At 36.1% G+C, this 26,780-nt stretch overlaps 2 protein-coding genes across 11 annotated transcripts in view; one reads left to right on the forward strand and one right to left on the reverse strand.

The window, feature by feature from the left end:
* The window catches only part of LOC121864144 (NADH dehydrogenase (ubiquinone) complex I, assembly factor 6-like), a 29,930-nt gene extending 12,568 nt beyond the window's left edge, over positions 1 to 17,362 (reverse strand). Inside the window, exons 1-4 of one of the 5 annotated variants that reach the window (XM_042363098.1) lie at positions 17,158 to 17,359; positions 9,377 to 9,476; positions 7,595 to 7,717; positions 4,191 to 4,371 (exon numbers count right to left, since the gene is read on the reverse strand). In XM_042363098.1, the coding sequence (XP_042219032.1) occupies positions 4,191 to 4,371; positions 7,595 to 7,717; positions 9,377 to 9,476; positions 17,158 to 17,357 (604 nt within the window). In that variant the 5' untranslated portion in view covers positions 17,358 to 17,359. Of the gene's footprint in view, positions 1 to 4,190; positions 4,372 to 7,594; positions 7,718 to 9,376; positions 9,477 to 17,157 lie in introns of all 5 variants that reach the window. The other 4 variants (XM_042363099.1, XM_042363095.1, XM_042363094.1 and 1 more) reach the window with 4 other exon arrangements.
* A 430-nt stretch (positions 17,363 to 17,792) lies between these two features.
* Positions 17,793 to 26,780, forward strand: part of LOC121864143 (mucin-17-like) — a 28,897-nt gene continuing 19,909 nt past the window's right edge. For 2 of the 6 annotated variants that reach the window (XM_042363088.1, XM_042363089.1), the window contains exons 1-5: positions 17,793 to 18,482; positions 22,123 to 22,161; positions 22,720 to 22,852; positions 25,477 to 25,536; positions 25,775 to 25,827. In XM_042363088.1, the coding sequence (XP_042219022.1) occupies positions 17,946 to 18,482; positions 22,123 to 22,161; positions 22,720 to 22,852; positions 25,477 to 25,536; positions 25,775 to 25,827 (822 nt within the window). In that variant the 5' untranslated portion in view covers positions 17,793 to 17,945. Of the gene's footprint in view, positions 18,483 to 20,326; positions 20,532 to 22,122; positions 22,162 to 22,719; positions 22,853 to 25,476; positions 25,537 to 25,774; positions 25,828 to 26,780 lie in introns of all 6 variants that reach the window. The other 4 variants (XM_042363092.1, XM_042363093.1, XM_042363091.1 and 1 more) reach the window with 4 other exon arrangements.

Consider the following 26,780-nt stretch of genomic DNA (forward strand, 5'->3'; position numbering starts at 1 on the left):
AAAGGTAAAAGAAATTACTGTCTCTAGAACGAATGGCTCCGTGTCCAGGATGCGAAAATGCCAGCAACTTTTAAAGTACCCGCAGAAATTCTTGGGTACATCCAGGGTGTCATCCGCGAATAATGTAGTAGAGGACTGCGAATTATCCGGGCGTACTGTATTGGTAACCTGCTACAAATAATAAGAAATATTACCTTCTAAATAATGGTTATTTAATATATTCAACTCATAGCTGGTTCCATGGTTGTCGGAAATGGGAGCTTCAGCATGTACAGGTACTGTACTAAACTTTTGAGTTACAATAAATAATATTAACATCCCATAATTCTTTGTAATATACTGCAAACTGAAACAGCTGAACTGCTCTATTTCACCAATTAGTACATGAATGAAACAGGATACTGGTACAGTATTTCAAATCAATTTCACCTACAATCTAACCCAGGGGTGGGCAAAGTACGGCCCGCAGGCCACATTTGGCAGGCCAAATGTGGCCCGCCACTGCATTTGGCAAACAGAAATTTTTTTTTTTTATTAATTACAAAAAGGACAATTTTGGAAGTTGGGTGGACATAACAGCAATACTGGCTCGTCGCTGTTAACCTGTGGCCCGCGAAGTCTGCCATCATTCATGAAGTGGCCCTCCATCAAAAATAATTGCCCACCCCTGATTTAACCTCTATAAATAGTACACTACTGTAGCCCCCCATCCAAAAAGGAGAAAGATTGAGTGAAAAAATATATTCAATAATAGGGAGAATAGTGTGTTGCCAATTACCTCAATGATAACACTTTGGTCCACTGGCACATTTTTCTGGTGCTAGTTCTCCATCCACAAACAGTCATGAATCACAGGAGAAACTTTCACATTTGGAAGTACCTGAAGCAACAGTATCCTTTTTTTCTTTTTCTATCTTCAAGCTGAAGTGAATGGTTGACTTGTTTATGCCAAACACCCTACCCACAGCCACAACACTCATTCCACTTGCAAGTTTATCAACCAATTCAACTATCTGCACTCGTGTTGTCACTTTCCTTTCCCTTCCCACCACTTTAACTCAAGGGGGTGAATGACTATCATCACTTGCTTGATTTTTAAAGGCCGTGGATGCAGGATAAACAGACAAAAGTTCTAATGCAATACAGGTATATCACTAGTGTGTTCAGTACAACAGCAGAACAGCTGGACTGCATTACTTAGTGTGAGAACTATTGAATTGTGGCTGTGCAAAATGGTGACCAACTGTAAATAGTTAAAACTGTGAAGAACAAGAGATTGCTGTACAGTAAAAGCTCAAAAATCCAAAATTCATAAGTCTGTTACGTTAAAAATTCCACAAAGTCGCCAAGATTCAAGTTTGAGTTTGTGAGTAATGTGGTGACATTTATATCTACAGTACAGTCAATCCTCATATTACGCGGTCCCGCATTCCGCGTTTCACCGTTAACGCGATGCCTTGCCAGAACCTAACATGCTCACATTCCGCGGTCGTGAACCCCATTACTCGGAGAGCGGCTGGCAAGCCGCGCCATTTTTGGATCCAAACCTCCCGCCATCCGCCATGTTGTGTAAGAGGCGCGAAAATGGTGCGCACAAGGTCGCCCAGTCATCAAAACATTACCAGTTCTTCACCCGCCACCCACTACAGCCGGCCCAAGTCAGTGATAGTGATAATTATAGTGAGGATATGGACTTATATGAACTTTGGGGGGTTTGACAAAGAGGCCCTGCAAGCCTCTGTGGTGGATAGTGATACAATTGATACAAGTGATACAGGTGAGGGCCAATAATCTGCCCTCTGCCTCGGAACCAACCGCCCATCCCCGTGTGCCCAGCCATCTTTTCTACTAATGTAAGTGTTAAAAAACCTAATATTATTGATATTTCTCTTAATTATTAATTGTGTGTGCATGCCATCATAAAGTTAAGATAATATTTTTACTACAACATAGTTGTGTGTCGTCAAAAAGTGGAGTTTGGGGATCGGCCTGGACTCCATTTCAATTAATCCCATATGTTATGTTGTTCACTTTACGCGTTCCTCACTTTCCGCGGTACCCTCCGGGTTACATTAACCGCGTAATATGAGGATTGACTGTATATACTGTACAGTACATAAAGTATTTTATTAATACTGTATATTCTTTCACCTTTTTTTGTTGTTACACAGTGTAAAGAGTAGCTGTGTGCATGGTTGGTGACCGAGTGTGGAGAATGACTGTGCATCGATCGATGTGTAATGGTAATGTGAGAGTATTTTGTATTGTACTATTATGTTCATATTACATTGTATAGCATACAGTAGTTACATTTTGAAATGTACATTATTTTCCTCGCAGTTGTAACCCATCTTCTGCATCTTACATGGTAAAAATTAATCCTAAGGGGAGGAGGACACTGGCTAAAACTAACACAGTATTATTTAGGTACACGAGCCTGAGTTAACCAGCCACCTAATAGAAAATAAGTATAGAAGAACACATATTTCTTATCTCAATAATAAAGCAAATTGGATGGAAAATACCATTTTTGATATTCAGGTCTTTTCTAAAGACAAATTAAATAAAAACACCACATTTGGTGCTTGCACCACTACCATCTTTGTTTACATGAACATGAGGATGTGTCGTTGTAGTCTGAACACTACATAGACAATAATATCGTTATACTGGACTAAATTCAAAACTCCCTCACTTGATACACTGATTCCCAGATGACACCAGAATAAAATATAGTATAGAGTAATGATCATAAATTATTAAACAAGCAAAACAAGTGAAATAATTTTAATTTAATATGGGAATTTTACCAAGTTAACCCAATGTGTGGCATCCCAAAGTGAAGATAGTCTACTAAACCCTTGTGTACAGAACCCCTCTGAGCTGAATAAAATTGTCTGGCATTAGCCAAATAAAATACTGTGAAGGGCTGGTTTGGAAATTGAGTAGTGGATGAGTGGAACAAGTTACCAAACATCATCATTAACTCGAATACGCTGGATAGCTTCAAACATAGGTTGGATAGATATATGAGCGACAGGGGTTGGGTGTAAATGGGACTGCCCAGCATGGGACAGTAGGCCTGCTGCACTTTCCTCCATTCTTATGTTTTTATGTCTATAACAAACATTATTTGTTACCAGCATCATATCTTGGATATTTTCTCACAAACCTACCGAAGTATTATATATACGGTACTTATAGAAGCAGAATTTTATGAGCTTTCCAATATTGGTTTTGAAATTTTGGTAAGACTAATTGTGGGAAGGGAAAGAGATAAAATAAAGTGACAAATGAGACCTACCAGCATGGTTGACGGGAGGAAACTAGTGGACAGCGGAACTTCACCCACGCTTTGGTATTTTCTGAAAGCTTTCCTCGCAAGAACATGTAATCATCTTTGATACACGAAAATTTGACACAATTATCTTGAAAACTTGGGGGTGCAAATTTATTAAAGTTTAATGACACAATTTGCATCACCAATATAAATACAGTACATAGTGCTGTCCAATGATTTGACGTGATTTGAGTCATAATGTACGAGGGGATTAACAGACTGTGTCATTGACACAGGTAAATGTTATCTAGCTGAAGTCTATGTTGGGGTGAGAGTCGAAACTGTAGCCACCACATTTGATAAATTGCGAGTTCAGTATTACAGAGGTCATAATGTACAAGGGTTAGGTAAACTTCCACCAACAATTAGCTTTATGAGTTATGCCATTTACCAATAATTACACTCTAAAAACAAGTGGACTGTAATAATATACTGGTCATATTTAGTCTCTCATTGAGCTGCCAGTTGTTAATGATAGACGATACCATATAACTACATACAACTCTTTAGATGCAGGGCATATATTCACCGCTTACTGCAAAGTTATATCATACATCTTTGTCATTCTTATACAGTATACAGAAGTGTACTCGGCCAGCAAGGCTTGAATATGGGTTCCTTGTTAGTTATACTGGCCTTCTGAGGACACACTATCATGTGTATCTTTCCTAGTCCATCACACAATATTTGGTAATACTGTACATATCAAATCTATTCCTATGATAATCATACTTCTTCATACAGAATGTAAAATTAAGTATGTTCTATAAATTACATCATCTTTTGTGCAACTGTATCTTGTCATTGTTAAGAGTATAACAAACATTAATGGTGAATGCTTACTACACACCCAATCCTTGGAGTATGAGGTAGTACAAGGGGGAATTGCACTTCTCACTATAGTTCTCCACTGATGCTATAGATGCAAACTGCTTATTATCCAACTGCTCCTCACGGCTATCAATCAGACTTCGTAACCAGCGTTTAGACAGTCTGTGCATCTCTACAGCCTGAAGAGGAAAGAAGCAACACTGCAAATTTGTATTATATACAATACTGTACTCTACATATACAGTACAGTGACCCCTCGGTTAACATAATTTCGATTAACGAACTGCCTTCCATAAGGATCTTCAATTCAGTTAACGAAATAAAAATCGGTTAACGAAGTTCTTACGAACCGACCTCAACATGTTTTCGCTTGCACTGACCGGGCAACCAGCTTTAGTATCAGTCCGCCAATACATTAATCAGTTCTAGGGCTTAAATTCCTTACTATTTTAGTAAATATCAAGAAGTTTATACTATTCAATAATATTAAAAGTTTAATATTCAATTTTTTAGTCATTTTAACAATTATTGAACATGATTGAAGGTAAAGTGACTAGTTTAATGCGCGGCATCCAGCCTCTTAACACAGCAAACAGGAGTTAGTCTCTCTCTGTTTTCACTGGAGGTAACATCTTGCTTGAGACTCTCTTCAACTAAACGCTTTTTTTCTGTGTTTCCAAGCAAATTATTGGTCATTTTGAAATATATTTTACATATTGACAATATATAATGCAGTGCAGTGTTGATTTAAAGAAAATACTCTTGAATTACACCAAGAGAGCTAAAATTTTATGGGTGAAATGGCACCATGGGGTGACTTCTCTTCCACCCCAATGCCTTCTCTTCTTCCTTCTCCTCCACCCCCATTCTAAATCCCATCATCATCATCATCATCCAGGAGCCTTCTACATACGCACCTCAAAGTAAGTGAACTTTTCTACCATTTTTGTTGAATTTACGAAATTTTCGGTGAGCTGGAACCAATTACCCAAAAACCCATTGAAACAATGGTTTCGGTTAACGAACTTTTCGGTTAACGAACGACCTTCTGGAACGGATTGAGTTCGTTAACGGAGGGGTCACTGTACATGTATACTGTGCTGTATAGTATTCTTTAATGTACAAATGACCTTCACTAAAAGAGATTTATGTTTTTTCATAATATTTTGTATACAGTACAAAGCATATTGCACTGCATTATACTACAGTATTTGTACATCCAAACCAACAAGCAGTTGAAACTGACATAGTGTATCATGGTACAGGGTATTTTTATGTTTAAAACTCTTGTAAGTACTTGGTTGAACCCTACCGTATACAGTAAATACTATACAGTACTGTACTGTTTTACCCTTCAATAAACAATTTTTTTTATAAAAGAAAGCCACATGTTAACTTTTCTTTCTCATATTTTACTGAACAATTCAAATAATTATACATGTTACAGTTTATCAATTACAGTACAGGCTAACCCTTTCTCATCTGGCAGTCCACTGACCAGCAACTCCAAATTAATGGCACTGTTATAGAAAAAACATCATCAGTTGACCATCAGCCATGAGGGAGAATCTGACATACAAGCTTCTCAATAAATCAGTCCATTACCACAACTTAAATAATTCTTTTAGCATTCTTACAGTTATTAACCCTTAAAGCCCGAGCAACATAAGACCTGCTGGATCTCCCACACGGGTATATTTGGGTAATAAAGCACTCTAAATAAACCCACTTATTCCACTCTATATAAACAAAAGGGCTTAGAAATAAAGAAAATATAATACAGTAAACCCTTGTTATCCACAGGGGTTACCGGTAGGTTCCAAGGAATAGCGTGGATAGGCAAAACCGCGAATAGTAACTTATACTAACTTAGTGCAATACTGTACACCTTACCAAACCTGATAGATTGATACTGTACTGTATCAGACTTCCATGAAAATCAGAAATCAAGAGAGGGCTCTTGCTTAAGCATTCTGGGTTCTTGTGATTACAGTGGTCCCTCGGTTAACGAGCACAATCCGTTCCAGCAGGTTGCTCGTTAACCGAAACCATTGTTTCAGTGGGTTTTTGGGTAATTGGTTCCAGCTCACCGAAAATTGCCTAAATTCAACAAAAAAGGTAGAAAAGTACACTTACTTTGAGGTGTGTATGTAGAAGGCTCCTGGATGATGATGATGATGGGAATTAGAATGGGGGTGGAGGAGAAGGGAGAAGAGAAGGCATTGGGGTGGAAGAGAAGTCACCCCATGGCACCATTTCACCCATAAAATTTCAGTTCTCTTCGTGTAATTCAAGATTATTTTCTTTAAATCAACACTGCACTATATATTGTCAATATGTAAAATAAATTTCAAAATGACCAATAATTTGCTTGGAAACACAGAAAAAAAGCATTTAGTTGAAGAGAGTCTCAAGCAAGATGTTACCTCCACTGAAAACAGAGAGAGACTAACGCCTGTCTGGTGTGTTAACAGGCTGGATGGCACGCCAGAAACTAGTTTCTTTACCTTCAATTATGTTCAATAATTGTTCAAATGACTAAAAAAGTTAATATTAAACTTTTAAAATTATTGAATAGTATAAACTTCTTGATATTTACTAAAATAGTAAGGAATTTAAGCCCTAAAACCAATTAGGGTATTGGCGGACTAATACTACAGCTGGTGGACCGCCAAATGCAAGCGAAAACATGTTGAAGTCAGCTCGTAAAAAACTCATTAATCGCGGGATTGCTCGTTAACCGAAGTTAAGAATCTTATGGGAGGTAAATCGTTAACCGAAATCTCGTTAACCGAGGCGCTCGTTAACCGAGGGATCACTGTATACAGTAGAGGTACAGTTCTGCATACATTCAATAATATCAACAACATTTTGTTCTTAATTTTCAAAAGTTTGTGTAAAAATTAAAATACAGTTTATGGTGGTGAAAGACCATGGTTAATGAAGTACCTAAATAAACCATGATACTACAGTAATAAATCTTAAATAGTGTACAGTACTGTAACACTAATGACTTTATGCCTTAGTGATGGGTCCCAGGTTGGATTCTTTACATGAATGGAAGACTGGGTTCCATTCTTGTGCACTAGCCCTTACATAATAATAAAAAAAAAATACTGCATACTATTGGATGTACGTGTTTGAAATGTTACAACCATTGGGTGAAATACCTGTAGTATCCTACCAAAGAGGTGTGTGTGTATGTGGGGACCTAACAAGTTGTTGAATCCTAGTAATCTGGGGATCAACACCTATCCAGTCCTCCTACACCATACCAGGGAAAGAATTGTCTTTTCCTTATGTTTCCTTTCTTTCCAGGAAAAGATACAAGACAACTGGAGATGAAAGGTAACTTTTCTTTACATATGTATGGTGCCTATGAGATATAAAAGCTGAAATAAGTTATAACATTTTCAAACTTACCCTTTGCAACTCTAAGGCCACAGGTTGTTTGGGAGCTGTACCCTGATATATTTGGTCCAAAGTGTCTCTCCAAAACTGGAGCCGCATTTTGCCCATCAGTGTCTCGGACGTCATGTCTGATACCTAAAATAAACACTACAAACAATTATCTCTCATTAATCTTAGATCAAATCCAGGGTTTTTTCCATATTAGATGGTATGTCTAAAGAAATGTTCAGGATCTTCTCTCTAATATTTATATTAATTTTTTTATTTACCATGAACTACAGTATTGGATAATTATTTTTTGGTAAAATTGCATTAGAATATGAAAAAAGAAAAAGAAATTACTGTATTAAGGAAAACACACAAAACCAAATGAAATTTAGTTGAAACAGAGGAGCAATTTCTGATATGCAAACAAAATCAACGAACAATGTAATGAAAGTCTATGTACAATAGACTTAGTTTACATAAGTTACACACTCAGTTGGATATGTTGAGTCAGACACAAATTATTAGGTAAGTTTGAAGTGTTGAGTATGGAATAAAGCTAAACTCCAAATTGCAATCTTGGAATGGCCTAACACATGTGAGCCACACAGGATGAGTGGCAGGCTCTGCCCGGTCAGCCGCACAGTTACGTGTCAGTAGGCCTAGTGATAGGGTACTCGCCTGCAGTCACTCTACTTATTTTTACATACAGTAAACCATTGATACCTTGGAATACCATATACTATATGGGGTTCTAACCATTCCGAGTTATCAAGGCACTTTCCTCCTGGTCTTTCATCCCTCCCAATACTCAACCTTTTGACCAAAATAACCTACCATAATCAGAAAACTTTCACAAAAATTAATGCTTGCCAGCACTGCAGACAAAGGGTGAGGATAATTCAAGCTTTTGGTGTCGTGTGGTAGGCGTCAGAGGTGATGGGGGGCTCACTACATTACTGTACAGTATGTTCAGTAAGTTACAGTAGAACATAGCATGCCAAACAGCACTCAACTTAATAGGCAGTATCTGAATTTTCCATTTATCACCTATGGGTCCTTATGAGTGACCTGCAAGACCTAAGATACGTAGTTTGGAAAAGGGAGGAAGAGATCTTGTGTCCACACCCCTCAATAAGATGAGAAAGAAAAGAAGCCTAATGGATTTCCTTGAGCCACACAGAGTGGATTAAGTTCTTCTTACCAGTAACTAAATCATGTAAAAAAGTGTAGCAAATATCGATATTTCAGGTGTGGTAATTTCAATATGTTGCGATAATTCGATCATCCCAGAGCCCCGAGTGAATTAGTAAGGGTTCGGTGTACAGGGGGTATGTGTAGTTTATGAAGTGAGTTTAACAGTATAATTTGGCTATTGATACTCAGAAAATTCACCAGGAAGCCAGAATGGCTATGTGGATAAAAATTCTAATGCTCAGAGAGAGACAGCTTTTGTCAGATTGTCATGGTAGGCATTAGTGGCACAGGTGTACAAACTCATTTTGTGACAGAAGGTGGTTCAAATTGTTGATTTTGACCTCTGACCTGAACCCCAATGATCCCCAGAGAACGATTGCATCAAATGCAATTGAAGTTTCAATCCTGATTTGACTGGGTGAAAATTATTATTCAAGAAGGCATTACCCATCTGGATATCACATTCATCCATCAATCACATTAAGGCCCACTGATAAATGCAAGCCCCTTTGTGGGGTATTTTAGTGATCTGGATTTTGTAGACACTGCAGAGTATAGGTTCAACAACAAGGCCCAGTAATATAAATCTCTAAGTTACTGTTGGAAACCCACCTGAGCAAGTTCCACATTGAATGCACGTATGGCCACAGCTGTGGCTCGGGCATTCTGTGGAAGTAACAGCACTGAGAGGAAGTTCTCATAATCATTTTGTCTGAAAAGTTGATAAAACCACTTTTAATTAGTAACAAATTAATGTGGATAAATTTACATACATATTCATTTCTGAGTAGTACGTGTATTTCCATCAAGCTAGTAAAGTATAGTCTTCCCAAAATGCTCTTAAAGTTTCTTTCAAAACATTTGTGATAGAATTCTGCACGTACCTGTAGTAATAAAGTGACAAGAATGAACTAGATGACCTCTGACAATAAGACATTATGATCTTATAATTAAGGCAGGACTTCTTTAATGTTTGAGTTTCTAAGGTACAGCAAAATTAATTGAAAGTTCATCAGTTGCATGGGTGAAGAAACTGTGGTGGAATGTGAAAAAATGGTCATATGCTATCCGTAGGAAAGGTGTTGCTGCAATTAAAAAATGTGCAAAAGGTGGAGGGGACTTTATACTGTGGTCCCTCGGTTAACGAGCGCCTCGGTTAACGAGATTTTGGTTAACAATTTACCTTCCATAAGATTCTTAACTTCGGTTAACGAGCAATCCCTCGATTAACGAGTTTTTTACGAGCCGACTTCAACATGTTTTCGCTTGCATTTGGCGGTCCACCAGCTGTAGTATTAGTCCGCCAATACAGTAATCGGTTTTAGGGCTTAAATACCTTACTATTTTAGTAAATATCAAGAAGTTTATACTATTCAATAATTTTAAAAGTTTAATATTAACTTTTTTAGTCATTTTAACAATTATTGAACATAACTGAAGGTAAAGAAACTAGTTTCTGGCGTGCCATCCAGCCTGTTAACACACCAGACAGGCGTTAGTCTCTCTCTGTTTTCAGTGGAGGTAACATCTTGCTTGAGACTCTCTTCAACTTAACGCTTTTTTTCTGTGTTTCCAAGTATTTAATTGGTCATTTTGAAATATATTTTACATATTGACAATATATAATGCAGTGCAGTGTTGATTTAAAGAAAATAATCTTGAAATACACCACGAGAACTAAAATTTTATGGGTGAAATGGTGCCATGGGGTGACTTCTCTTCCACCCCAATGCCTTCTCTTCTTCTTCCTCCTCCACCCCCATTCTAATTCCCATCATCATCATCATCATCCAGGAGCCTTCTACATACACACCTCAAAGTAAGTGTACTTTTCTACCTTTTTTGTTGAATTTAGGCAATTTTCGGTGAGCTGGAACCAATTACCCAAAAACCCATTGAAACAATGGTTTCGGTTAACGAGTTTTTCGGTTAACGAGCAACCTGCTGGAACGGATTGTGCTCGTTAACCGAGGGACCACTGTATATGATATATGTGCATGTAATCATGTGGTGTTAGAAAAGCTGAAAAAGTCTGATGTTAGGATATACAGTACTGTACTATATTGTATTGTGTATTGTATCAATGAGTTCAAATGCATGGGTGACATGATCAGTGCTGGAGTGGGTAGCAAAGGTAGCTCAGTTGTAAGAGTCAGAAGCAGCTGGACAAGTTTAAGGAGTTGTTGCCTTTACTGATGGTGACAGGATCTGGACTTTGCTTGAAAGGAAGGCTACAGGCAACCAGCTTGAGTGAGCTGAAATGAGAATGGCAATGTGGATGTCTGACATGTAATATGACACTGAAAGATAGGAAATCCTGTTAAGATATAAAAGGGTGCATGGATACAGAGAGCATTGATAAGGTTTTGTGTAGAGGTAGGCTGAGGTGCTTAGGGTATGTGGAGAGAATGGAGGAGACCAACTTAATCAAGAGATGCACAAGTTTTAATGTGGAGGGGAGTAGAGTCAGGGGTAGGCCAAAAATTACATGGGAAGAGGTTGTAAGAAATGACCACATATAAGAACATGACAAGCATGGAAAATGGCATTTAAACTCTTCACATACTTTCCAACATCAAATAATATATATGTATGTCAGTAATTTTTCTCCTGTGCATGCTACACTCTCACCATCACCAAGTGTGGGAATCTAATTGTATCATGTTCTTAAGTGTAGGTGTTCATAAATTTGGAGCCCCTGTATTGGGAATCAAAGCAGTCCAAGTACAGACTATCCAGAACAATGGGGGATTCTACATAGACCACTAGCCTCCTTCCCCCAACAAAACCATGAATACTGTTAGTGGCAAATGGGTAATTCCTAAAGGGTTAACATTCAATTTAACACATGACTTGGACTTCAGGATGACAACGGATATTTCTTAAGTATAAATTAATTCCGAATTTACTTCCTTCTATGGTATTTCTCGTGCAAATTGACATTAACGGCAATATAATTTTTTTTTAGCTCTACTGTATTAAAATTGGTGTATCAACCATGATGTGGATGGCCTGAATGGGTTGGGTGTAGTTAGGTCAGGTACTTTATTTCTCTTTTTAATTTTTCTTCTGCTTCAAGGTGTTAACTTAGGTTAGAAAAGTATCCTGAAATATAGTCATTAGGTTAGATTAGGGTTTTTTTTTTTTTTTAGCTCGGTGTCATCTTCCCGGTCTGCACACTGATTGTAATCAATCCAAAAAGTGTTTACATCTCCGTTTATACAGGTATAAATTTCCAAAAGAAATCCCAGTTATTATTCATTATTACTGCCTACTCATTTTGAATAGAAATAGGCTTTTTTCTGTTGTTTTCAATTCTGATATGCTTCAAACTATTCTTTAGAATTCATGGAAAGTCAATGTTTTGGAAGAAATGACAAAAATAAAAACTGATGAAAAAAAAAAAATATGGTGCCGATTTCCCCGGCCCTTGACCAATCACTGTGTGGCAAGTAAGAACTGATCAATAGCCGATGTCCATTTCGCTTCCTATCACAATGCATTACGTGCAACCAGTTTTAATTTAGAAATGGCTTGTGACACACGTGCTGTTTATTATTATCTCAAGAACATTTATCGAAACGAAGAAGCTGCTGCAGAAGTGTTTAAGGCTTGATAAGTATACTTATTTATCAAAGAGTTTCCTGAACATCATTTCCAGCTTACTGCCGCCAATTTGTACCAACACCCCAACGCTCCTAGATAAAGCAAGCCATACGATACACTCATGGGGTCCAAGGGCTAGGAAAAACATGGTGCTAGGTCTAAGATGGCAACTAGTGAAGTCACCCCTATGCAAATTCGCCTCATACAAACTTGTGCTCATAAGAACTCGCCCTTCTTACAGAATATCAATGCCGAAAATTATTTTAAAAATCCATTACCGTACTTCAACATAGCATTAAATGTTTATTGGCAAAATTATAAGATTAAAAACTAAACTAAAAAAATCTAGAACCAATAAATTATTCATTAAAAAATAAATACATCATAAATTTGAAATTGGGGATTGGCGAGAATAGCTACAATTGGGTGTAAGTTATATGGAGCTTGCATAGGTGACCCACTTGTCCAAAGAATTTAGCAGTACTTATGTTGTCCTGTTCATATTTATCCCAAAGTTGAAAAATCCTTACCTGCATTTACTGTGTTCTTTCAATGATCTTTGGTAAATTTTCAACCTGTTCATAGATAGAAGGTGTACGTACTTGCAGGTTTAACAGTGTAGCCTTTTGCTACATGGGTATTAATCCGTCGATACCACCCTTCAACATAGTTGTTTATCTTATTGGCTCCTTAAATGCACCCAATAAGACAATAGGGCAGTCTGATATTTATCCAATTCTCGTCGATATAATTCATAAGATCATTAAGAGATTGGGTGTCCGACTTATCTTATAAAATGGCAAACGCAGAAGCGATGTGTTCAGTGAGCAGCAAAGGAAGGGCAAATAACCTCTTCAGTAAGCAATATGTGCCGTCCCTTTTCTCTATGTTGATGACAAACCCAGCTCCTGTATTTCCCTCCAGACAGCTTGGGACTAACATGTCATTCCAGCAATAGTTACTACTACAGTCCTTTGATAGAGATATGTTTGAAAAGTTTTATTTGTGGACAACATATAACAGCAACATAAATTAAAATGACACTTCTTATGAATTGGTTAAAAAGTGTCATTAACATTAAGAGGGCTAGTTCATATGAGAGTGAGTTTGTATGGTTAGGTTAGTTTGTGTCAACGAATATTGACAATGTTTTTCTTCCCCAACAAATCCCCGATCACCCACAGGTCCCCCCTAAACTGTCAACACAAAAACATAGTTTTCTGGTGTATATTAATGTGTTTTCTTCAACACTCACCTTCATTTTCTCGGAAAATTTTTAAATTCTTGAGGAAAGGTCATATTTAAGGATAACACGGTAATTTCCGAGAACAGCAGTTCTGTACCACCAAAAGGAGTTGTTCTAATTTGTTAATTTGTGTCCACAGATGTTCTTATTATAGTAAGTATTTTAAAAGAGGCATAAAAAATGTATTTCAATAATAAGTTGTTAAAATTTTATATTTTTTTTCTATATACGATCACAAATCACCTGTAGTGGTTAGGGCACAAAGGATGAGGGAAATTGTGGGGTAAAACACAGTGAAAAACTGATATGACACTAAAATGATGACTCTACAGGCTTTGTATGTGAAGAAATTAATCATTTACTGTAAATACTCCCCCCAAAAAATCTGCTGAGACAGTGCATGCTATCATCTGCTCAGTCTGTTTACATGCGTTCTGCTCTCACATCCACAAAAAACGTAAAATTACACCATGACACTTCAACAAAGTTGTTGCTTTCATTAGCACCAGATATCAAAATAAGTACTTCAGTGTAACCTAACCTAAACTGACCTGACCTAACCTAACTTGACCTAATTTATCCAAACCTAACCTAACTTGACCTAATTTATCCTAACCTCACCTAACTTGACCGAACTTATCCTAACCTCAATATCTTGTAGACCATTTTTTTTTACGGGGATTAGCCCACCCGTGCACAGGTCACTGACCCACATCCAGGCCTGGGGGATGATGATGATGATGATGATGATGATGATGATGATGATAATAATTAATAATAATTAATAATAATAATAATAATAATAATAATAATAATAATAAAATATACAAAAATAAAAATAATAAAAGAATAATGATAATAATAACAACAACACTGCAATAATAATAATAATAATAATAAAGAACCATAAAGAAATACAAAATGAAAAAAGATCAAGAGTGAGAAGCAATAAAACCCTACAATTGTGTGTAAATGAGGCAGAAAGTCAGATCAGCAACCTGGGACTTGGTCACAATTTTTGTGATGCCATATGGCAGCAGGGTCTACCATTAGACAACACATTATGCTTCCAATATCTTCCCAGGTGGTAGTACCTCCCTGTTTGGCAGCTGCCAACTACCTACTATACCTACATGGTATAGTAGCACTGTACTTTATGGCAGGGGATCCGGCAGAAGTGAGTTTAGGTTAGGTAGATTTCCTTGGTTGGTTAGGTCCTAGATTCTTGTAAATGTTGCCTCTTTTTAAAATTCTTACTATAATGATAAAAACATCTGTGGACAAAATGAATGAAATTGAACAACTCCTGGTGGTAGTGCCATTATCAGAAATTACTGGAAACACCAAAATACTCCAGAATAATATGTTTTTATGTCAAAATCAAGTAGGCAGTAATACAAAATAATTACCAAAATACCATAGAAGAAAATTTGGTAATGTCTGATAACAGCACTACCACCAGAAGGAGTTGTGTGATTTTGTTCATTTTTTTCCACATGTTCTTTGGATGATAGTAATAAAAATGATATGACAATGCACAAACCTAACCAACCAAAGAGTCCTAACCTTACCTTAACTTCCTAGCCGGGGGCTTAGCCAATCAGAGTGCACTTACAGCAAAGTAGCATTAGTAGGAACTTAGCCGGTCACGGCAAAATATCCACTAAAATATTTTAAATAACCACTTTTTAACACATTTGCACAAACTACGACATTGTCCCCTATAAAACATAGTGAATTTGTGGTGGGTCAGTGGTCAATAATTACCAAAACTTACAATTAAAATAAAAAGTTTTCACCTCCATTAAAATACTTACTGGTAATTATAGACAACTACACAGCTGCTGATTTTTCACAGAATATTAATTTAAAAATGATGCAATTTCACTGTGCATTATAGTTGACACTTTCATAGTTATGGCAAATGTGTTTAAAGTGTTTATTTAAAAGTTTAACTTAACAAAACTCAACGATGAAAATATAATATAAACATTAAAACAAATAACATGTTGGCAGTGTAGTCATCTGTGAAAAATTTTTGCAAAAATATCATTCGGTCATGTACTGTACCTATTTTTCGAAGGTCAGAATCCTTGAAAATACAGAAGAAAAAAAACGGAGAAACATAATTTCAACCTAACCTAAACCAAATTTGCTGAATGTTCTTATGTACTAGAACACAATAAACAACTTCTGGTGGTAGAGCTGTTCTTAGATATTACCAAAATATTTTTTTTATGGGAGTAGCCCACCAGGGCACAGGTCAATGACCCACATCAGGGCGAAAATATTATAATAATAATAATGATAATAATAATAATAATGATAATGATGATGATAATAATAATAATAATAATAATAATAATAATAATAATAATAATAATAATAATAATAATAATTAGAAACAATTATTATACAGTATAGTGATCCCTTGGTTAACGAGCGCCTCGGTTAACGAAATTTCAGTTAACGAATTACCTTCTACAAGATTCTTCACGCCCCGGTTAACAAGCAACCTTCTGGAACGAATTGTGCTCGTTAACCGAGGGACCACTGTATAATATCATTAATAATATTAAAGGCATTAAATAAATAAATATATCAATTAAAAAAAGATCAATGGTGAGAAACGATATATGAATGTGGTGTTGTCAAAGTAAGAGAAGCAACTGAAACCCTGAAAATGTGTGTAAATGAGGCAGAAAGTCAAATCAGCAACCTGGGACTTGGTCACAATTTTTGTGATGCCTTTTTTTGGGGATTAGCCCACCAGGGCACAGGTCAATGACCCACATCAAGGGGGCGAAATAATAATAATTAGAAAAGAATATTAAATAATACAATATAATAATAATAATAATAATAATAATAATAATAATAATTAGAAAAAAATATTAGATAATACATAATAATATTAATAATAATTAGAAAAAATATTAAATAATACAATATAATAATTATAATAATAATAATAATAATAACAAAGGGCCATAAATACAAAAAAAATTAACAGTGAGACACGATAGATGCATGATGTGTTGTCAAAGTAGGAGAAACAACTGAAACCCTGAAATTGTGTGTAAATGAGGCAGAAAGTCGGATCAGCAACCTGGGACTTGGTCACAATTTTTTTGATGCCATATGGCAGCAGGGTCTACCATTAGACAACACATTATACTTCAAATATCTTCCCAGGTGGTAGTACCTCCCTGTTTGGTAGCTGCATATTACCTACTACGAAATCGAACAACTCCATATAGTGGTAGTGCTATTTTCGGAAATTACTGACAATTTATTCATATTAAAATCCACCAAGAGAACAATATATTGATATCCCCAAGTCCTGGTAACATAAGTAATTACCTCCTAGATTAAAAGTGCTAATCGTGTTGAGAATTGGATTACCCAAGCTTGTTCCCAGTTTTTCATTTAAATCTAATAAATAACATTCCTTAATAAAGACATGGAGTTATAAAAAACATTACCTCGTACATGTAAACAAAGCTGATATATACAATTGTTGTTTGTTAGGGTCACTCACTTGACAATATCCAGACAGTAGTGAGTAGTAGTTATGGGTTTTCTTGCCTCACTCGTACCATACAGCCTTCCAGCCCGTAATATATGTGTTTTCTGAAGGACTCGTGAGGCAGTTATGTCATAATGTTTAAAGTGTTTTAAATGGCTCACCGTCTTGAGTGTTGTGGTGGCCATGTTTACATCACTCAGGCTGGCAAACATAACATTTAACCCGTCAAAGTTTTCTTAAATTTTCGTTTTACAAGAATGTCTTCCAAGTGACTAATCATCAATATACTGCTATTTATAATTATGTTTATGTCATTAATAATTAAAACTCAAACTTTGGTACAGCCCTAGAGCGTTTTAAGCCCAAGAGATGCCAGATATAAGGGTTAGTGAGTGCAGTAGGCGTGCCTGGTGAACGATGTGTAGTGGCCACCGTCTGGGTCGGAAGGGTTGGTGCCCCTGTAGTGTGCTCCTCAAATCTTCTATTTTATTTAACTCATATTTCGTTAACAATTGAAATTTCAAAGATCAGTTTATTTTTATAAATCGCTGAGGCAATAACCAAAAGTGACATTACATCTATTAGTGAAGTAAGAGATATGCCACTTCCGTTTTTTTAGAAGAGTGTAGCATAATTAGGACTGCCACCAATCAGCATTGTTGGAACATTTTCATTTGGGTGCAAATGGCGACTTATATATTAAGATGAAGTTTGTCACTGTGGAAATTTTCGTAAGATTGCTGGAGTGTGAGGCGTGCCAGACAGCAAAGTGAGACACGCGGAGTGAGTTTCTTGCCATAATGGTGTGTAAGGATGAGGTGTGTTTGTGGTTTAAGGACAATGAGCCACACCGCCGCCTCGAGTTGCTGTGTGGCCTGCTAAACATGTGTTTACCAATGGAGCTAAGGTTTATTAGCACATGTGTAGAAGACCTCGGCAAGAGGGATTTCTATGACCTCAGGGAAGCAGAATACAAGGCCAACAACATACAGGAAATAACCCGGTTATCCAATTTGTTAGACGAAAGGACGCGTAGCAATGTGATAGTGTATGTTGCCTTGCTAAGCTCCAGGAATCATACGTGTTCCACTCTACTGTACCAGATCCTGGCCGAGGCTCAACAAACGCCCCTACCCACTGATGTCAACTATATCAAGGAGATGCTGCTGATATACACCATGGTCCTGCATCACCCAGCCTTTACGTTTGAGCAGAAGAGAGTCATAGCAGACCTTCACTCCAGGACTTGCAGAGCAGAGACCCAACTGTGCCAGCAGCGGAGCTCAGAAACCGAGCTCATGGATGCTCTCTCTCAGACTTGTAGTCCTGTTGCTGAGGTAAACTTCTTAGTCTTCAGAACTCTTTAATTGGATAATCAGGCCATGCTAATTAATGTTTGCTTAGCCATAGTCTTCAAGTCACTTCAAGTGGGTTACTAACCTGTTATGAGGAAACATGGTCAGAGATCAAGTTTGGTTGCACTTGTTTATTAATTAACGTACTATATTGGAATGCACCAGAATGTCCCCCTCACGTTCTAGAGCCCATTTTCACCCCTTTATTATAGAGATTCTACATTTAATATAATACGTACTGTGCAGCAGCCGTATTAATGGACTGTGTTATGGTTAGGTTAATCAGAAAGAAAGCCGTCTTAGTAACTATCATTGTATAACCTGCCCAATAGACATCAACCTTTTGCATACGGCTGCTGTACTATACTCTGTGTTAATATTTTATTTGGCTGATGTCAGAAGATTTTATTCAGCTCAGAGGGGAGTCGGGGACCTATACACAGGGATGAAGATGCAGTTTGCTTTTACCATTACTTACATAACCTGCATTACTTGAGACACGAGGTAGGCTGTGGCTTCCACTGCATCAGTGTTTGGTGGAATAATTAAACAGTTAGTGAACTATGGCTATAGTGGGAACAACTGGGGTACTTACAGTAGGTTAATTCATGTCCATGTTTCTCTGGTTTAGGTTAGGTTGGATATATATTCTGATACTTGAGTCATTAGGTTTGGTTTTGTCACTTTCTTGCTTGTTCTTACCACATAATTTCTCTCTACTTCAAAGCCCTGTCCACTTTGTGTGATCAAAAGTGCCGGTTTTTAAATGAAAAAAAATATATAAAATACACACACACACACATATATATATATATATATATGTATATATTTTTTTTTTTTTTTTTTTCCCCAGCAAAAATGCTATAGAGGAAAGTACTGGTATTTTTTTTCTCTATCTCCCTTTATAAGAATGTATATAAAGTTCTGTGTATGGTCACAACGAAATATTAACTGAACTGTCCTCTGATTGGTCTAAGTAGATCATGTGAATTTCACGTGAAAGAGATCTAATACAATATAGTGTTCCGTGAAAATGTGTTTAACGAACTTAAAACCTATCAAAATTGTTGTATCTTGGTCCTGTTCAGATTACGCCCACTAAATGCATAACATAATTCACGGTGATGCACATCCATCAGATAAATGAGGTACGAATTTTCTTAAATAGGGTAATAGTGGAGTAGACGGTTAGCACCCGAAGGGCATTATAGAATTTTATAATATTTTCTATATTTGTTGTTTGGATGATATTAGGAAGTAATAAAAATATATGACAACTTTTCCAATGATTTTAATAATATTTTCGTTTTCTCTATCAAAAAGTGTAAATCACCCGTAAATAGTCAGCCGATGTTTCTTCCATGGCTTCGAGTGTATGCGTCTCATCGTAAACTATAAATTTATGATTTTAGTCTTTGAGAACATTAAATGTAACAACGGAGGCTCTCGTCGGGGCTTTTATTACCATAAATATTGGCTTGCTTGTCTTTTGTTTTCAATGTTATAGGTTTCTCTTTCCTGGTTTTCGTGTTTATTGCCTGCGTAAAGCCTTTTTTCCCCTTTTCACACAGATGGTTCTAGAACCTACTCCATGTATAAAGGATGAGATTCATATGCTGTAGTTTGGATACTGTACATATACAATTTCTTAAAAAGTAGCATTGGATTCTAAGTGAACTGTATGTTCGTACACTGCACTTATTGTTCTTCTCCAAGGGGAGACACTCAGAGGCAAACTATAGCCATCTTGTATTTTAACTGCGTACTAGTAATGGCGTCCTGTGCGGGCTGTTCTTTGTCTTATCGCAAGTTATCTGTGCTTGTAGAGGATGAAGACCGTCTCCAAGAGTTCATCTGTCAACATGGACTAGTTGGCAGGACGTGCAAGTGTTCAAAATGTGGCAGAGAACTGACAGTGAAGAAGAAATGTGTTTCAGTGCAACAAACGATCATATTCTTACGTCCACAAAAAACCTAAAATTACACAATGCCGCTTCAAGAAAGTTGCTTTCGTTGGTACCAGATATTAAAGTAAGTTCTTTCTGCTTAATATGCCATGAGGTCTGAGGAAGTTGGGTAAGGTTAGGATGGTTAGGTCAGTTTGTTAGCTTCTCTGCATTGTCGTTTCCATTTTCGAGTTTAGTACAGTATCATGCAAATAACATCTCCAGAAATTTTGGTATAATTACATAATTATTTTCTACTGCTAACCGTCTCCTCCACCATTACCAAAATAAGTTGCGGTGTATTCAGTATAATATAGGCTAGGTTGTGTTCTCAGATTTTTTTTTTTTCCCTCCACATTTTCCCTTATCTTCAAAGCCCTGCCCACTTTGGAAGGAATCATTGTCGTTGCTAGTTTAAAGGGGGCATATCATTAAATATGCTATGCTATGCTATTTTATTAATAGAATTTCCAGTTGGACACAAAACGAATTTTAACCGTTACCTGAATGGAAAATTGTCATAAACCTATGATCATATGAAAAGGGTGTTTTCTATAGAACTTTCCAAAACTTTCTTCTTCTCACTAGTCAGTGTTCCAAACGATTACTATATTAGGTTAGGTAGCTATGGTAGGTAGGTTAGGCAGGTTATATTAGGGTGTTAATATTTCAGCCTGTGTGATAAGGTTGCTGGAAAGTGTTTAGAAACACTTCAAGTACAAACAAAATGTTGTCGTCAGGTGAATGGGCACAGAGTTTCTTTATTTATTGGTGAAACTTGGGAAAAAACAAAATACAGGTGTACAAGAAGTATAATTCCTCCATCTGACTTGATTTAATGCTCAGGTAAGAAAAAAGTTACTGTACCTGCATTTTCTGTTCTAGAATGTTCCCAAAAGAACGTATCTTTGTCTATACTGTACATTGGATGGAAGCATCAATGTCTATGAAATATTAGTCTTTTGGTGCTGCCATGAAACATTCAATATGGCATCGCTGAGATGTGGCACATCAACTGTGATTTTTTTTCTAGATTTAAGAAATTGCCTTAATAATAATAGTCATGTACATATCATGGAAAATTTTAATTTCTGCAATTGCTTTAGGATATTCATGAGGTAAGAAAGAAGTTTTATTCTATTTAAATTTTGGGTAAAATTTCTGGTGAATGCGAGTCTGTGTTCCAGAGTATTATCGTAATGGAATACTGTACATTATCAAATGATATTTTGGAATGTGTTTGGTATAAAGTACAGTACAGCTATATAATGTTATAAGTGTACTGTATTAGTAAGAGTGCACAATAAACATGAACATACCAATATAGTGAGCCTTTACTGAATACTGGTACAGTACTCAATGTATAAGATAAGAGTTCATACTTTAGATGCAGTATTATGCTATAGCTACAGTACAGTACTTAGGTGACTGCCAACTAAATACAGTAATCAGATTTGTTAAAGTGATAGTAGACAACATGAAGTAACCAAATTATAACTTATATGTGTTTTGGTTGATCCATGTGGTCTCTTTACATGAATGGTTAACTGCAGTACAATACAGTATCAGTAATCTTCTCAGAAGGTTTGTTGACAGGACTCATACTTCATGCAACATTTAAAACTTCATTTTCATAAGTTTACATTCTTTCTTTTCTTTCTTTGTTCTCCCACTAGAGTTGCAGTCTCTGCATTAAAACAAAGATGCCAGTAAAGGTAATTGGTAATCAAAAAATTCTGAGAAATGGACAACCTTTCCCTTATCTTTACCAAATACAGGTCTCTCAACATCAAGTATTTAGAGTACAATATTTGTTTTGAATTATGATATTTAGCTAAAAGCATTTGCACTGCACTCTTAACCTAGGTAAGATGGGTACAAACAAACTGTAATGTTATGATTTTCCATCTTAATGTTTGTTTGGCATTTTATTATAGCGAATCAGGACATGGTCTAGAAAATTAATTTATGGTTATAGAGTAAACAAATGCCTACATTGTACCTTAAATTCACTTTAATTGCACATAAAAATTCAATTTTGGACGTGAGTCAAAGTGGCAATAAAATAAGGTAATTGTAGAGGATTGGAGAAGAGATATAGGAAAAAAATCAAAGTTGCATATAGCGTATAACAGTGAATTGCCTGGCAAAGTTATGTTTAAGAGTTACCCCGGTATAATACTGTTTCAGCTGAAGCTAATGAAAATGTGATGCTTTTTCTTGTACTGTACTGTACTTTTGAAATGATTTTTTAATAATTTGTGTTTTTGCAGGGCTGTGACAGTGGTTTGAGTGTGGGCACAGAACCAGAGGGAGATGCTCTCTTAGACGGCTGTGGACTCCTGCCTACCCCTGGCTCGCAGCTTCACCACCATTACCATCACCATTCCCACAGTTTACCATCAGGTACAGTTCTGTTGCTACTGGGGTTTTCCATATTATTAAAAGGCAGTTTGTTGTATGTCAAACTACCTACTCAGAGAGTCGTAAAACTTGAGAGGTTGTTTTGATATTATATACAGGTTTCCCTTATTTTATTAAATAATTGCATTCCTATAAAGTTTTACACCCCCCAAAATTATGTTTAAAAACCAGTTTAAATTTATACAACAGGGAAAATTTGGCCTCAAAGACATGATAAGACTACCAGCAAAATTGTACCAGACATTCCTTTCAAATATTGCTGTTACTTAATACTGTCAACTAGTAATATTAATGCATCTATACAGTGACAAAAAGTTGAGTTTAATGGCATAAGAAAATATTACTGAGTGATTGCCATTTGTCTCACTAATCCCTCTCCATGGCTAATGATGCCATTTACTCTGCTTTTCAAATATTTATGGCACTTGATACAACTCATCATGTTTGGTGTTTATAAATAATTGAAACACATATCTTCTTTTCATGGATTTGTTTTAATATACCAAAAGTTTGGATGTAGATGCATAATTACAGTATTTGTAAGGAAAATAATTTCACTGCTGGCTATTCCTGCTGTCACTTGGCTCTACCTGCCTCTCTACCTTGTTGTGTCCACTTTCATGGCTTAGTTCAGTATCTAACAGACATTATTGTGACTACTGTAATCATATAACAAGTAAAATATAAAATTTCAGTACATCTACACCTAACAGGTATGGTGGTAATCTCATCAACTCAGTGGTCCTACCTATGGAACATTTTAGAGGGATAAGTGTTCTCTGCTTTTTACTGTTTTGTTGCTGTTAGCTCTTCATCAAACAATGCATGTCTATTCAATCACTTGTCTACCTTTACTGATGCCCAGCACTTCACTGTGTGTGGTGTTGACCACCCAGGTATGTAACCACCACACTCACTACCCTAGCCTTCCCTAATGCTTTAGCACAAAATATATGTGCACAAGTAGTCTCTCCAAGATTGTATAAAGTAATTTAAGACTGTTCATACATTTTTTATTCTAGCAGTTTGTCATTTGTTAGCTTGTTCTTAATAGTAGTGACAGTAAATTTGAAATTTGTTTGCTCTCAGTTACTGTATATCAGTTATAAATTTTCTGCAGATGACTTGGATGAAATTAACTTTGAGCCATTCACTGTCATTGATTTAAACTGTCCTGATAATATTTTTTTAACTTGAGAAATATCAGTCCTTCCATTCAGGTAAATTCTTATTCATTGACTCGAACATAAAATCCCCAGCAACCAGACACACCTACTTATATTCTGGTTCTGCTTGAACTTGACAGACATTCTCGTTTTTCTAAACACATACATGATACAAGCATGAGTGAAATAACTTGTATCTGTCTTAATTTGTTTTTATGATACCTGAATAGAGTCCAATATCACACATCTTTCTGGTACTTCAAAAGGTAGTGCAATTAGAGTAAAAATTCCAATAATGAGGTACAGAGTAGCTTTCATTGCACATGGATTCTATCACGACATCAGTGAGCCTTAAGATATATATATATATATATATATATATATATATATATATATATATATATATATATATATATATATATATATATATATATATATATATATATATATATATATATATATATATATATATATATATATATATATATATATATATATATATATATATGCTGAGAGAGTGAGTCAGGATGATGATAGTTTTGTTACCAGTGTTTCAATTGGTCAAGGTGTCATCTTCATGTCTGATAGTTGGCATCCATGACCCTTCACTCCAAACATTTTCAAGCTGTATTTAATTTAACATTTCTCTCAGATTTTACATTTCCTATTGGACCCGGCTTTTAAGTTTAATTCTAGTGTCGCAATCCTTTAAACCTTTCACTATGCGGACGTCACTTTTAATATTTCAATTGGCTAACAGCAGCAGATTTTATTAAGCTCAGAGGTGGCACCGTACAAAAGGGGTTAATCTCTGTCATTCCCTCCTCACTGTAGCTAATAATCACCCCAAATCCTCATCTGTCTTCAGCCAGGTTTTTATAGTTTTATAATGGTCATGAACACTAGCGTAAACCCTGTCCATTTATTTTAAAATTATTATGTTCCAATATAGAGGAACCCTGATTCTTACTTGCAGGGATAGTAGGGGGGTTATGTAGGCCTATATAATGTTGATCGTACTCAAATATGAAGTCATTTGGATGTTAAGAAAAAATAAATAAAGACTACTTGTATCTACAGGAAGTATTTCTTAACAATTTCATGAAACTTTAACCATGTTGCAAAGATAACCTACAGGTACATCAAACAAAATTATCTATTTTCTCTGACTTACCTATAGATACCAAAAGTTTGAAAATCAGTCCACAGCTTAGGGAGAAGTTGAGGAAATTTTGTTTTGAGATATGGGTGAGTGCGGCTAAATCCACAGCACATCCCCCTCTCTCGAAAAGGACTTGCAATCCAATGACAGTCTGACTAGTTAACCATAACAGGCAAGGCCTCACTATTACCCGAGAGAAGAGTGAAAGATACCAACAAGTGATTTCTAAACAACTTTTGATGACTTTTACCCAACTAATCTTGATGAATACATTTCAGCGACTAATAGTAAGTGGAGCGGCACTTGCATAGGAGGTGGGGGGGAGAACCATGAATACAGTAAGTAGATAAATATGGTGAATATCACCGTGAAACTCTTAATATGTTATGGTTAGTCAACACCATTACATGGAAATTTTTCAAAATGTTTTGATTATTTTCCTGAGTTTTTGGGTTACTCTCCTCATAAACCCTAACTCAATCTCTCTGAAATCTAAAAGTTAAATAATTTTTTGTTGCAGCATTTAACAACCAACAGCTAAGGCTTAATATTTTACTCATTTTGTGATGCTTTTAGGTACTGGTGGCCATGGTGTGTCTCAGACAACAGGAGACAGTGGAGGAAGTCAGGTTTGTAGTTCATGCCATTGCTCATGTAATTATTGTGTTCTCACACACCAACTTCTCTTCATTTGGGACAGAGCAACCTCACTGGCAATCAAGTATTTGCATTTTTCCTATGTGCCGGTACACTGAATCCTTACTAATTCGATATCGTTGGGGCTCTGGGTCGATCAAATTATCCAAGCATTTCAAAATTACTCCACAATTCTGGATTTTTTACAACTTGCCTGTCAACTTGAAAGATTTTTTTATTTTTACATGATGCATTTTGATGTTTGTTATTGGAATGCCAAACAAGAGAAAACCCAAACACTATAGGTACTGTACCCAGGAATACATGAATAAGTACAGTATATGAAATGTTTGTGTAATACACACACATTACCTGTAATAGAAATAATGTTCAGTTTATTTTATTAATTCTATTTGCATTAAATTTTTTATATTTTTGATAGTAAAGATATTAATATAACTTTTCAATCAAATTCAAGATTCATGGGCATACATTCCATGTTTGGTGTATACCCACTAAAAAGTAATTCATTTTGTTTGCACCAGTTAAGTTTTTGTAATATTTTTCACTTGAACCTTAAACATCTGAAGAATATAGATGATTGGAATCATCCCTTTACCTCTTTATCTGTCTCTCAATATGTAAAGGAAGTCACTTGGGTTGTGGAAGACCTCCCCCCTCCTAGGAATGTATCTCCCATCATGTATATGAAATCACCTGGTTTATTTCTAGATCTGCGAACCAACTTTTTTTTTTTTTTTTTTTTAAATCACAAAATCTCACTAAATCTACCTCAACAAAAAATATAGACTTATCCTGAAATATCAAATTGTGAATACAGTATATATCAAATTAGCAAGAGTATAGTGTACCACTTAATTTTAGTGGTTGTCTTAAGTGATTCTGACTGCCACCCTTGTCATTGCCATTTTTACACTTGCCACCC

The sequence above is a fragment of the Homarus americanus genome, unplaced genomic scaffold (genome assembly GCF_018991925.1).
Source record: "Homarus americanus isolate GMGI-L3 unplaced genomic scaffold, GMGI_Hamer_2.0 scaffold26351, whole genome shotgun sequence".
Lineage (NCBI taxonomy): Eukaryota > Metazoa > Arthropoda > Malacostraca > Decapoda > Nephropidae > Homarus > Homarus americanus.